This window comes from Brienomyrus brachyistius, chromosome 19 (genome assembly GCF_023856365.1).
Source record: "Brienomyrus brachyistius isolate T26 chromosome 19, BBRACH_0.4, whole genome shotgun sequence".
Lineage (NCBI taxonomy): Eukaryota > Metazoa > Chordata > Actinopteri > Osteoglossiformes > Mormyridae > Brienomyrus > Brienomyrus brachyistius.
The window spans coordinates 6,902,384-6,915,670 of record NC_064551.1 but is presented as its reverse complement, the minus strand read 5'-3'; the positions used below and the strand labels follow the sequence as shown (position 1 = coordinate 6,915,670).

Sequence of the window (13,287 nt, the reverse complement as noted above, 5' to 3'; positions counted from 1 at the left end):
TGATTGTGTCATAGGCTGTTATTTTTAACTATGGGTGTGTCTTGAGTAGCAAAAATGTGTTGTGACTCCCTTTCTGGTAGGATCACAGGCTGTGACTCCCCAAAGTTCCTCACTGGAAGAAAAACTGAGGAATTTCAAGTCATCTTTTTTACACAGAAAGGAGCATGTTCAGTTCTGCGTTCTAGTCACTATTAACCGGAGGTGGATGTCATTATCACTGCCCCCCCCCACCCCCGTCCCGACACGGCCCGTGTGAGCGCATGCCGCCGTCGAAAGGAGGGCGAGCTCACCCATCCAGAAAATAAAGTGTTATTGAGGATGAAATGGGATTTTTAATTGGTCAAAAGCAGCACAAAACCTAAGGTGAATCCTGCCGTTTCTCAAAGACTCTCTCCGGCGAGCTTGAGCCCTGATGTCCAACTCGCCTGTCAGTTGCTCCGCTTTCCGAAAGAGCTTCGTCCACAATTATGTATGTGCTGGAATAGTGCTTTTCCTGTGGTGGCCTGGCATCCGTTCCAGGGTCACCACCACCTCCTGCCATATTTTCCCTAATATGGGCTGTAGACTAACACAAACTGAAATCATAAAAATGGATATTTATGAGAGTGGATGATGTCTGTACCCACTGGTGTTACTGAAGTTTCCCAGTTTGGATGTAAGAGCGATGAAGGATGAGGCAATATGGGTCATGATGTACTCTCACCTCCAGGACTGATCCGCTCCCGGGTTCGGGGGGCCGACGCTGCCCGGGCAGGGGTCCTCACCTTTCTGGACAGTCACTGTGAGGTCAACAAAGACTGGCTGCCCCCACTTCTTCAGAGAATAAAGGAGGTACCATATTCCACCCCAACCCAGAGCACATTCCAGGGTCCCCTAAGGCCTTGGCCAGATTGTTATTTTTCTTCTGATAGCCGGTGACATTTCTCTGTCTCACTGCACAGCCCCGGAGAGATTATACCTAATGGCCTAGAAGTGTGACCACTTTGGGAGGGGGGCCATTCTCTTAATTGGTTGTTAGTCTACCAGAAACCAAGCTCTTTGTGACGGTGGCTCTCACATTTCCAGCTGGGGGGGGGGGGAGGGGGGCGGCTCAGCTAGGCACTCAGAGATATCAGGATTACAGCGCAGATGGATAACCACCTCCAAAGTATAGATTTTAGGTGGTGAAGTGAACCACAGAATGGCTCTGGTGAACCTGTCTTCAAATCGTGGGTGGGGGGGGGGTCAGAGGTCAGAGGTCTCAAATACCAGCAGCTTGTAGGAAGTGTCATCAAAGTGCCGCCCAGACATGAAATCTCCCCGTTTTCTGCCTTTGATCCTTTCGCTTTCTCCTCTGTTTAGATCTTCGGCAGTGGGCTGCAGCTGCCACCCTGCCATTTCATTTATCTGCTAATAGAGGGATCTTTTGACTATGAGCAATCAATTGCACAAAAATAGAGAAGCAGATAGATTTTCCTGAAAGAATTATATATCAATGTCCATGTGTCCATCCTTAAAAAGTACCACCTGTCGATCTGTGTAAATACTCACAGGAAAAGGACGCAGGAACACGAACGTCGCACCAGCGGAAGTCTTCGATTCTACTGTTAACACTCTTTGTCGGCATCTCTCCAGCATGAATTGTATGTAGAATTTACAGTCAAAAGATGTTATTTTCTAAATTGGTATGCATTAAGATGGTATGGCATTGGTATGCATTAAGACGGTTCCGGAAGCTTCGATATGATGAGCTCCTTTCGTAGGTTTGACAGAGTTCTCTGTCTGAGTAGCATCATGGGTTCAAAGAATCAGGCGTCGAGTCTTCCTGCTAACCCACATGGGGGAAAAGAGCAGGTTCGGATGTGACGACTCAACACCAAGAGGTTATTTTGGGACCTGACAGCCCAACAGTCATCTTGTTTCCCTGGTTTCGGTATCCTGGAAGATTAGTTGCAGGTTGGCTTGCTAAGTTCTGTTGTCGCAGAAAACGAGCAAAACTAAAGATGGAAATAAATTAAAAAAAGGGCGGAATTGCTTGCAAACATTGACAACTTTGGTAATTATTAATTACACATTGGCGGGAGTCACGCTTGCACAAGACAGTGAGGGTAACTGTTGGCTTGCTCGGCTCTTCTTGGCGTGGGATGAGATTAGCCTTTGTGACTCACGGGTCATTAGCTGGGCTTTGCGTAACTGTTCCAGGAGCTGCCCGGCGTGTCAGAGGAGCATGTAGTTGACCGCCTCTCTTCCTGCGTTCAAGGACCCAACCCGCGTGGTGAGCCCTGTCATCGACATCATCAACATGGACACCTTCGCCTACGTGGCCGCCTCCGCGGATCTGCGTGGAGGTACGACACAAGCCTGCCTACCTCAGGCTTCCTCCCCGTTTGCCGGGACCGCTGGACTGGAGGATTTTTTTATTCTGTTCCCCTGGCAACAGGTTTTGATGGGGAGGAAGCCGAGTCACAACAAACATGTAGAAAGCAGCCTCCTCTTGCCCCTCCTCCCCTTCCCTAAGCCCCTGAATCGACCCGGGAAAATTCAGTACACGAGTGAGAGGTTGGCGGGGGGGGGAAGGCATGTGCCCTGACTATCGGAGGAGTCGTCTTTCATAACGTGAAAAAGTGTCGCTGTCAATAAAGCTACATCGACCTGCCGTCTCCCAGGGCCACAGACTGCAAGGCGAGCAATCTGAGGCAGCCCTCCCACATAAAACTCCAGCCCTCCCAACATCCTCCACGAGTCAGACCACCGTCTATAAATGCCTTCTCCGCCACAAGGAAGCACGTCGAGAAATCCCCCCCCCTGATGAATTGTGAGATTTTAATTCGGGCACCAGGGGGTGTTGTTTAAGTGGTGAGCTAAGCAAAAAAAAAAAACCTGACAGAAGGTTACTGAGATGCACAGGGATAATCCATTAATCGGTCCCTGTGAATCATTATGAAAACCCAGCGCTAATGTCAGCAGAATCGGGCGGCTAACTCGTCGACGGAGTGCCTATTTTCAGAATTAGACCGTAAGCAATGTGGGCGCTATCAGGGAAATGCTAACACTTAGCTTAGCTTATCTTAGCCCCAAAGAAAGGGTCACAAGGTCGATCCCATTACAAAACAGAAGGGTGCATCCAGCTCCGGCCTGCTGTAGCCCGTCCTCCCGTGACGGTCTCTCTTCTCCAGCTGTGATCATCTATCCTTTCTCTTCAGGATTCGACTGGAGCCTCCATTTCAAGTGGGAGCAGCTGTCGCCCGAACAGAGAGCCAGGAGGGTCGACCCCACCGAGCCCATTAAGTAAGTGAAGGAAGCGGAAGAAGCCCACCCCAGCGGGCTCGTTAAGTCGGCGCGGGAAGGCAGAGAGAGCGATGTTAGCCATCTGGGGCCTGGTCCGGGGAGACCCTGGTGGGGGAGAGGTATGCTTTGACTTGGCAGCCTACACTGGGACACTACTGGGCTGCCTCCCCCAGCAAGCTCGCCCCAGTCCCACCGCCCACCCCCACCCACATTTTGTGCCCCATAACCAGCAAACGGGGTTTGCATTTGGGAAAGACTGCTTGGGCTATCGATCTCTTCCCATGATGCCCTGAATAGGTAATGAGTTTTTTTTTTGTCCTTTATAAAAAAAAGAGAGACAATTAAGTAGCATTGCTGTGTATCAGATGCATGGATCTCGTTCCATTAAATCCTCGCCCAGCCACCCACGGTGATGCACTAATTTCCAGCCCCGGCTACACGCCACGCCCCCCCGACTCCTGTGTTCCAGTCTCTCACGCGATGGAGTTTAACACTGCCTCCTGCTGCTCAAAGGAAAAGGTGCATCGGGAGGAGGTGGGCGTTAGCCAGGGAAGGGGGAGGAGGGGGCACTTTTGGACATACCTCGGGTGCTTTTGTGGGCGTGGCCTGACCCGTGCAGCAGAAAGGAGGGCATGGTAGCGGGGGCAGCTTTTTAGGACTCTGCTGCTCAAAAAAAGGAAAAAGACTTCAGTGGGGGGGGGGACTCCCGTTGTACCCATGTGACGGGATGAGTAAGGGGTTTTACCGCGCCCCTGGCAGCCCAGAGATTCTGCCCCCCGGGAATCTCATGTGGGGCATCAGAGAGTCAGCTAAACTCACACGCCGATGGACAGGAATGAGAAGCCTGACTGCAGTTCTCCATGAGGAAGGCGGCTAATTGGAGCGTTTGGCTGAGGCTGGTGCTGGGCAGGGGAAGCAGACGAATGCACAGGCCTGGTGAGATGAGCAGTAGGGCTTCTGATTGGGGGGAGAGCAAAGAGGGGGCACAGATGTTTTGGGAGGTGTGGATGTCCTCGTGTGTGTGTGTGTGTGTGTGTGTAGATGATGCTCGAATATGTGTGTGTGCATTAGGTATGTATGTTGGGTGTATACAGATGAGACCAGAGGGGCACTGGCACAATCTGAAAACTGATTGGCCCCCTCCCCTGTCACTCATCGATTCAAAAGACATCAGTGGCCAATGATAAGGCTAGCATCTCCAAATGAATTACACAGGACTGTGCAGAGACACTCGTCACATTTAAAGGTCAAGTTCACATGAAATAGTTTGGGCAAAAAAGGACGAGTGCTCAGCCCCCCCCCCACCACCACCACGCCCCCCCCCCCTTCTGCACATGGCTGGAATTATGGCCGCATGGCTGCCACCTTAAAACAATCCTAGGATTGGCCCTGATATATGTGTGTTGGTGTCTGTGTCTGTGGGAGTTGGTTAGTTGTGCGTGTTAGAAGACGGCAGCAGTGACACGATGTGAAGTTAAGGGATAACTGGAGCAGTGCTGCAGCAAAGCCGCTCCATCTGACCTCCGCATCCCCCACGCTTGCATTAGTCCTTCTTGCCCCCGTTTAGCATACAGCCTTGCTTTATCCTGCAGGCATGTTGCACAGGGACATCCCACGCGCCGAACCCACCGCGCCCAGCGCGATCCACGGCGTCTAACCTCCTTCCCTCCTTCTGCCCTGGCCTCGGCCTGTTGCTCTGTCCCAGGAAAATACCAGCAGCTGCAGTTGCCAAGAGAAACGGCGATCAGATCACAGGCGATTAAAAAAAAAAGAGAGCAAGACGCGTTGGATGAGACAGACCGTGCGTCAGCGATGCGTCTTCCCGTCTGGGCCCCTCCCTCTTCGCTTTTGGCCCCCTCGCACATCGTTCTTACATGAGCGCGTCTGCAGCGGCGAATCATTATGCTGAGAATAGCACCGGCAAGTCCATAGCCGAAAGAGAGGCTCGGCGGGCCGTGCCGCTTTTGGCTCCTCTGCCTGGCCCGTTGCGGTCCGAAGTGAAATGATGTGGCATCTGTGCAGAAACCAGGCCCATTTGTCCTGACTGGGCCCGATGTCTGTACTCGGAGATTGTGGGGGGGGGGGGGGGTAGGGTGGGAGGGGTTGCACGTCAAGGTGGTCCAGCTGAAGTAATTTTGTTCTGGGCCCAGGAATATATACACAGCAGACCTGTTCCTGACGGCGCCGGTCCAACCATTTTTCCGGCCTGGCCTGATTCTGAGGGTCAGCTCCAGCTCACGGACGTGAACCAGATCCAGGCAGCAGAAGCCAGCAGGGACTTCAGGAGACCAGTCTGCTCTCCCCATCATCTAATCCTGCGTCTGCCACTGTGGGCTTAAATGGTGTAGCACCTCCCCTCCCCCCCCCCACCATCCGTGGAAAATCACCCAGTGTTTCTGTCCCCTGATAATGAGAATGTATCACCTTACATGGCTCAATAACCCGGGTCTGTCAGCTCCAATAACAGGCTGGGCCTCGTATTACTCAATCAATTGAAGACGCCCTGCTCACACTCGCCTCAGAGAAGGAGCACCCTGTCCTCTCAAAGAATGCTCTAAGCCGCGGTAATAAATCGGCATCTCAGACGTAATGTTGCTCTTTCTACATGCGGTAATGAAAACTTTCAGTTCAGGAGGTTTCTAGCCATAAAATAAAAACACGGTCCCTTTAATTTCCACTGGTGTGGAGCTGAGTATATTTATTTGACCGTACTGAGCCTTGCAGAACATCTGTGGACAGCCAGCTGCTTTCAGAGCTCTGTCACAGTCGTGGAGGAAGTCATAAGTCACCCTCTCTTGCTTTCTCTCTGTCTTTCCGGTGCTGCGCTCTGATTCTCGTGCCTGGCAGGACCCCCATCATAGCAGGCGGCCTCTTCGTGATTGACAGGTCCTGGTTTAATCACCTGGGGAAGTACGACACCGCCATGGACATCTGGGGCGGCGAGAACTTTGGTGAGTGACCAGACTCTGCAGACCCCGTAGGGAGAAACATGCAGCAGTTCTGATGTCTTGAGGGACGAAGGATTTGAGGGCAGACGTGTTGGCTAAACACCAAGGGGTTTCATTGAACTAAATGAATAAACGGGAAGCAAACAGGATAGCGAGGGATGAACAGACACTGCATAGGACAAGTGGGTATAGATGGGTGGATGGATGGAATATAATAGTAATACAATTTCTATAGCACTTCCGAAAAACCAATAAAACAGCATGGTGCATGAGGAACCATCCATTAATTTTCCGAAACTACTTATCCTATTGAGGGTCGTGGGGGGCGTGGGGGGGTGGTCTAATCCAAGAAGGGACCCCAACCCATCGCAGGTTGCACTCATACTCCATTCACTCACACACGCACCTATGGCCAATTTGGTAACTTCAATTAGCCTCAGCATGTTTAGCTTCAGCAGCACTTGGAGGAAACCCCACAACGACGCGGGGAGAACATGTGAACTCCAGTGCCACGGAGAACACTGGAGCCCGGCTCCCAGAGGAGTGAGGAAACAGTGCTAACCACTGCGCCATTGTCCCGCCCAGGAACCTGAATTTCAGTGTGAAATGCTGATGTATCCCTGATCCCCCTTAATCTGCTGTTGTACCCTTGATCCCGCTTAATCTGCACTTCGGCATGTGTTCCCGGCTGCGTGGGGGGGGAGCACGCATGCCGTGTCGCCTCGGATAAAACTCCAAACGGCTTGGCGTCACCCAGGGAAAGCGCTTTGTTGGATCCACCGGGCAGCTGCGGAGGTCACATGACAGAGAGGGGCTCTCGCTCTCTGCTAATCCCACCAGGGGTGGGCAACCCAACATGGCTGCCACCTTAATGGGTTTTTCAAGATCTGCGGCGATTAAGTTAAAGTTACTTTGCTGATCCCCTGGAAAGAAAGAAAAAAAAACCCGCCATGCCTAAAATAATTCATCCTAAAAAACGTGGCACAGAGAGCGAGAATGAGGACTATGGTGGATAAGTCTTTTATCGTAACTCCTTAAGAAATAAAAGGTGTGAAGGTATGTCCTGTAGAGCGGTAATCGTCTAAAATCTGATGATGTGGAACGGTCACACATGTCTGTGCCTTGTACTTTCATGCTCCTCTTATATTTCTTAAATATATATATGCTGTATATATTATAGTATATGTTTATAGCAGTGCAATGGCAGTTCGCTGAGATTTACTACTAATGAGAGAGACTTCTCTTATGTGTAGTGACAGACATGCTGCCTTTTCTTACACAAAATCATGTTCCGGGTCTAAAAAACGTTCATGTTTTGGAAATAATGTGAGAAATAATGATAAATGATGATAAACAGCTTGCTGGGCTCCAGTGCTCATGTGGGCAGTTGACATCAGTAAACGGAAGAGGTGGTGCGCGGATTTCCTTCTGAAGTCCTTCTGAAGATGGATGCCTGTGGTTTCTTTGGCTGCTCTGCGTCCCTTTATGGCTCCAGCGCCATCTGTGCGTCGTTTTCACCTTGCCCGGGTCCCAAGCGGGGCGGTAGCTGTCCCACTGAAGCGCTCGGGCCAGACGGGGATCCCAGACTGTTCCGGAATGTAGCATGTCACAGAGAGTGGACCTTCAGGGTCCCTCTGCCGAACACCCCAGCGAAGTGGCCGACAGCCCTCAGCAGCGGACGCTTCATCACGCAGCCGGAGCAGAAGCGGTTCTGGAAGGGGTCGACGCGGGAGATGTTCGCAATCTGTTCGTGTCTCCCGTCTGTCACGTGTCGGCCGCTACGTCTGTTTCCCTGCCCCTCGTTCCAGCAAGGCGGCGTTATTCTCAGGGAACCGAGCTCAAGGTGGCATTGAGCGTCCCGGCCATTTCATCACGCTCAGTGATATGCGAAGCCCATCGATCTCTTTCATTCTCTTTTCAAATATTTATGCATGTTCGACATTTCAAACTGCAACAGAATAGATGTAGCCTGGGACAAAGCCAAAGCATGCATATATACAGGGGAGTAGCTAGAAAATGTAGGTCCCCTGACAAAATGTCACCCTCAGTAGATTTTGGAGCACCAGTAAGGTGCTGGGTTCCTGTATCTGCCAGCTTTAGAGAGTTACACACAAAAATGTTATGAGGGTAGAATGAAAAATGATTGGCTCCGAGAGATAGCCAATCAGATTGTAGAAGAGGAGGGTCCAAGCAACTAGAGACCAATATTCTGATTGGTCATCTCTCTGAACTATAATTTTTTTGCTCTGCCTCAAGAACATTTTTGTGTAAGTAAAACTCCCATCAGCCATCAGCCAGGATCCCAATACCCCACCGTGTGTGTATGGTACACGCACACACATACACACACACACATATGTAATTTTCTACCTGCAGAGATCTCCTTCCGGGTGTGGATGTGTGGCGGGAGCCTTGAGATCGTCCCCTGCAGCCGAGTCGGCCACGTCTTCCGTAAGAAGCACCCGTATGTCTTCCCAGATGGCAACGCCAACACCTACATCAAGTAAGACTCGCAAGACAGGAGTCTGATAAGGGCAGGAGGCGTCGAGCTGCGTTCGGTCCCATAGTTAGTAAATTAAACTCTAAGGTTATCAAAGAGCAGGTCAGTGGAATATTAAGGCCAGACCTCTGAGAATACATGTTCCTAAGGCGTAGCACTTACATGGAAGAAAGATTAATATTATTTTTCCCTAGTCAGTCTGATAGGAAGCTTTCTGTATTTACTCTTAGTCCAGCAGCAGGCAGAGAAGTATGTGGTGTGTTGTGCCTTATTTTGTGATAAAGCACTGTTGTGGAGGGGTGGGGGTGTGTGTGGGGGGGGTTAGATTATGCCCGGCATGTGTAGGAGTAAGATTTTTTTTATCACTGAATTTGTAATGTAATTCTGCGCTCCGTGTTTTTAATCAGATTTCATCTGAAGTTTGGATAAGCCTCTAACCTTTGCGGGAGGGGGGGCGGGGGACGATTTATTAAAAGGCATTCTTCATTCATTTTCATGTCGAGCTTGTCTTCCAGGAGACGCGCCGTAATACCGCGTAGATCCGATGATGAATAGAAATGAGGGATGGCATTTCCCGCGTGATGCCGACGTCCCCGTCACCAAAAAGCATCTGTAGAGCGGCTCTCCGTTCCATTAGCAGTCATTAAGTAGATTTCAACATGTCTGGTGATTTGTAGTTTGTAATAAGTACGTCGCACGTATCACCCGAATGTCCACAGTAAGCTTTTTTTACTGAAGCAAAATGCAGGACCGAATGTAATGCTGGGGACTGGAAATGGAGGTCTTATCCAGATTGCACTGGAATGATTAATAATTAATATCTCACGTTTTGAGCTTTACTGGTATTAAGTTGTGTAATGTCGTTTATTGTATTGCTCATGCATCGATTCTATTTGTGCTGTTGCCGCGCCCTGGAGAAGCTTTTTACAATGCGTCCCAAGGCAGTGCTGCAGTCTCGCGATACAGCGATGCGGAGAGACAAGGTCTGCGGGGAAGTAAGGCAAAGAAAAAGGAAAGTAGAAATTGCATTCCTGTCCCTCTGCTCCAGAAAGGGTAAAATTACCCTAATTAAGGTGTCCAGGTCTGAACAATGAAAACACAAGTGAAGCATATTTTGTTACAATCCTGCCCCAATTGGGTGTTCGGGGTTGTCCCCTGACCACATCTTGGATGCTACGGAAGCGGTGGGACTGTGTCAGTATTTTTTATCTTGATATAAGAAAAAAAATCATGGAGATGTAAAGTGGAGTTTCAGAGAAGTCGCATTTGGGTGTGTTTCCAGGCTGTGGATGTTCAGCAACCTTAACGATTGGTGTTTTGACGTGCCTTTGATGCACCTGAGATGCCTGAGACTAAAAACATGTTTTGTACAGTCGGCAACCTTCACAAGCTTCTAACGCCCTGTGATGTCCATAATGTAGCAACCATCTGTGCGTGAGGGGAGAGTTGTCTGTGTTTGTAATCGACTTCTTGGTTCGAAGCCAGTGCAGGGATCTGTTGTTGTACCTCTGGGGAACATACTCAAACGGAATTGTTTCGGTGCGGTGCAGCTTTGTAAATGTCAACTATCTTAGAATCACCTAAGCAGGAAGGAGAAGCAAATTAGGCTACCTGAGCCTGTTGTGTTCCTCGTATTGATATGCAAATGTTCCTCAGCCAAAAATGTGAGCCTTTTCTGCAGGCGTCCTCATAGTGTGCATGTTAAACAGCTACAGCATGCAGCGAACTGGCAGGACCGAGACAAAACACACAACCTCGTGGAGATGATGGTCACATTGAGATGACCGCCTCTGTCATGTTCTGTCGCACTTAAGGAACACTCGGAGAACGGCAGAAGTCTGGATGGACGACTTCAAGGTCTTCTACTATTCTGCTCGGCCTGCGGCCCGTGGAAAGCCCTATGGAGAGTAAGTCATAGATCAGTTGTCACTGTTGCGTTATTATCCTGTAAAGAGCTGACTGCCATCCTGCTTCTGGACGGCAAGCCGGGAGGCATCAAGTAGCCCAGCCAGGAATCCTTAGTATACATGATTGAATGCAGCTATCGAGTGTGAAATGAAAGACTAGGGAGCAGTGTGGCCTGCATGGCTCAAACCACCTGTTCATTTTGCTCCAGAGCAGCGTCTTACTGCCAGCTGAATACCAATCAGTAGCACATGGATTCTTCTGACTTCTTGTGCCTTTTTGCTGTCGCCTGATCTGTAATGAGTGGCCTGCCGTACTGAAGGATGGCTCCTTCTCTCCCCTTTTGTCAGTGTTCACGGCCGGGAGGAACTCCGGCAGCGCCTCAAATGCAAACCCTTCAAGTGGTACCTGGACAACGTCTATCCCGAGCTGAGGCGAGGAGGCTGCCCCCGGCCTGTTTTGTCTCTTAGCTGTCGTTCAGTTGGTTATTTTTGTGGTACTTCGGAAATGGGGCATCACTTCTGAGCAGGGACGGATTACGGACCGGGCCAGTGGGGCCGCTGCCCAGGGGCCCTTGGGGTGCAGGGGGCCCGTGGGGCCCCTAGCCCAAAACAATTTGCAACGCTTATCAACAATGTATTTTCATTTGTCTATTTTAGAGGGCCTACATTCTTTGATCCTCTGCCTACAAGGGCCCCTGACCCTATAGGGAGGGCGTTTGGCTGCCAAAGGCCCTTGAATTGTGGTGGTGGTGGTGGTGGTGGGGGGGCCCTCGCGAACGTTTTGCCCAGGGGCCCACACAACCCATAATCCGTCCCTGCTTCTGAGTACATGTGGCATATTTTCCAACACAACAAAACATAATTATTCACAAAGAGCCTGTGCATACTGACCAATTAACAGACTGCTATTTCCAAGTACTACATCTGTCAGTGAACTATCTTGCTGCCTAGAATGGAAAATGTTCTTGGCTGCTGCTAGCAATCAGTGTTTTAATAGCACCAGTAACACATGGTGTCCCACATGGTTCGATTCTGAGTCCTTTATTTTTCTGTGAATATGTTGGCAGTCTTGCATTAACACTGAAATCTGTATTCCAGTGAAGCCACTGAATAACCTGTATGAACAAACTTCTAAACTATCTCGGGCAAGTCAAATCCTGAGTTTCATCTAAGTGACAATTACGTCAGTTTTTCCTGACTATTCCGGTCGAAAATCCTTCGTGAATGGAGACTTTTCCTGTGGTCTTATCTAAACTGGTCTCAGACTCTGTTCCCATCTTTTTGAGTCAGCATTAACATGGTCATAGTCCTCAGGGTTGACCTTATCTTTGCTTTTGAATGTACTTGCGTCAGTGACTGCCCAGACTGAAGAGACTGACTTCTGCTAACTTGTTTTTTGAAAGACAGCCCCTTAAATTCCTGTAAGATCAAAACTTCCTTTTGGCTGCATTTTTTTCCCCCCTGAATGCTCTTTAATGCTTTTTCTGACAAGAGCTGACAGTTTCTGCGCACGGCATTGTGGGTTAGGGTTTTTCTAGTGCCTAACTGGTGCCTTTCTGATACAGCATGAGCATAACGTCCTCGTTCTTAAAGATAAACGTGAGGATTTTTAAATGCTTGGTTATACTGAAGTGATGAAGATACTGAGGCATGAAGTACAGACTCCTGAGTCTTTAATGAGACTCCCCCGCCATGCACACATTGTAAACATAGTGTACATTTATCCTCATTGAAATTCATTTGATAAATGTTTACACGTTCCCTATATTTGGCTAGGTTTTTTTTTCATTGTCTGCAGCAGATTTTGTCGTGTGCATATTGAAGTAGCGTAAGTGTGCTGTGTAATTTATGAACACAAAGATTATCGCATTAGGAACAAAGACCAATGGAAAACTGACTCACTCTGCTTGGTGATTGATGACAATGTGACTCCCTGTTATCAGAAACCTCAGCATGATCTAGGATCCATGGCTTTCTCTCCATTCCCATCAGGCACGTCAAGAAAGCAGCACCCCCTCTCCCTCCCCACTTCCCTTGTCAGCCCATTTCGCTCTTGCCACGACACTAAGATACAGAGACACACGTCCGTCACATTCTCCCTTTGTCTCTGTGGTTTTCTGTTCGTCAGAGACATCTCATTTTAAGCCTTTGAATAACCTGAAGCAATCTTTACTCGAAACCCCCAAACAGGGTCAGGCAAGTTCGCTCCTACTTAGAATGCATGTTGTCAAGTGAAAGAGTGATTACAAAAAATCCTTCATAATGTCTTTATAATGCATTCGTAGGACATTCAGTGCACCTTCATAATGCATTCATAGAACATTGCATGATAATAACAAACATTATTGTATAATCGGATAATTTTTATTAATATATATTGAATTGATTGCTGAGGTATGTTAGGATGTTAAGATATAGTTACATGCTGCTTATGAATGTTCTATGAATGTATTATGAAGGTGCACCAAATGTTCTATGAATGCATTATGAAGGTGCAGTTAATATGACGCCTCACCAGTCCCCCTTTACCATTCGGTGATCTTCTCCGTTGCCCCGATAACATGAGGTATGCTATCACCCCTCCCCCTGCCCTTCATGACCCTCAGGATTATCCAAATCTGAGGAACCAGCACTTCCCATCTCCATGATGTGCCCGGTAGGGCTT

The 13,287-nt window shown here is 49.1% G+C and overlaps 1 protein-coding gene across 1 annotated transcript in view; it reads left to right on the top strand.

The window, feature by feature from the left end:
• galnt14 (UDP-N-acetyl-alpha-D-galactosamine:polypeptide N-acetylgalactosaminyltransferase 14 (GalNAc-T14)) overlaps window positions 1-13,287 on the top strand; it is a 72,452-nt gene that overhangs the window by 51,390 nt on the left and 7,775 nt on the right. The window contains exons 6-12 of the mRNA XM_048986123.1: window positions 710-831; window positions 2,240-2,327; window positions 3,183-3,267; window positions 6,115-6,218; window positions 8,592-8,718; window positions 10,530-10,622; window positions 10,971-11,054. Coding sequence (XP_048842080.1) covers window positions 710-831; window positions 2,240-2,327; window positions 3,183-3,267; window positions 6,115-6,218; window positions 8,592-8,718; window positions 10,530-10,622; window positions 10,971-11,054 — 703 coding nt within the window. The remainder of the gene's footprint in view (window positions 1-709; window positions 832-2,239; window positions 2,328-3,182; window positions 3,268-6,114; window positions 6,219-8,591; window positions 8,719-10,529; window positions 10,623-10,970; window positions 11,055-13,287) is intronic.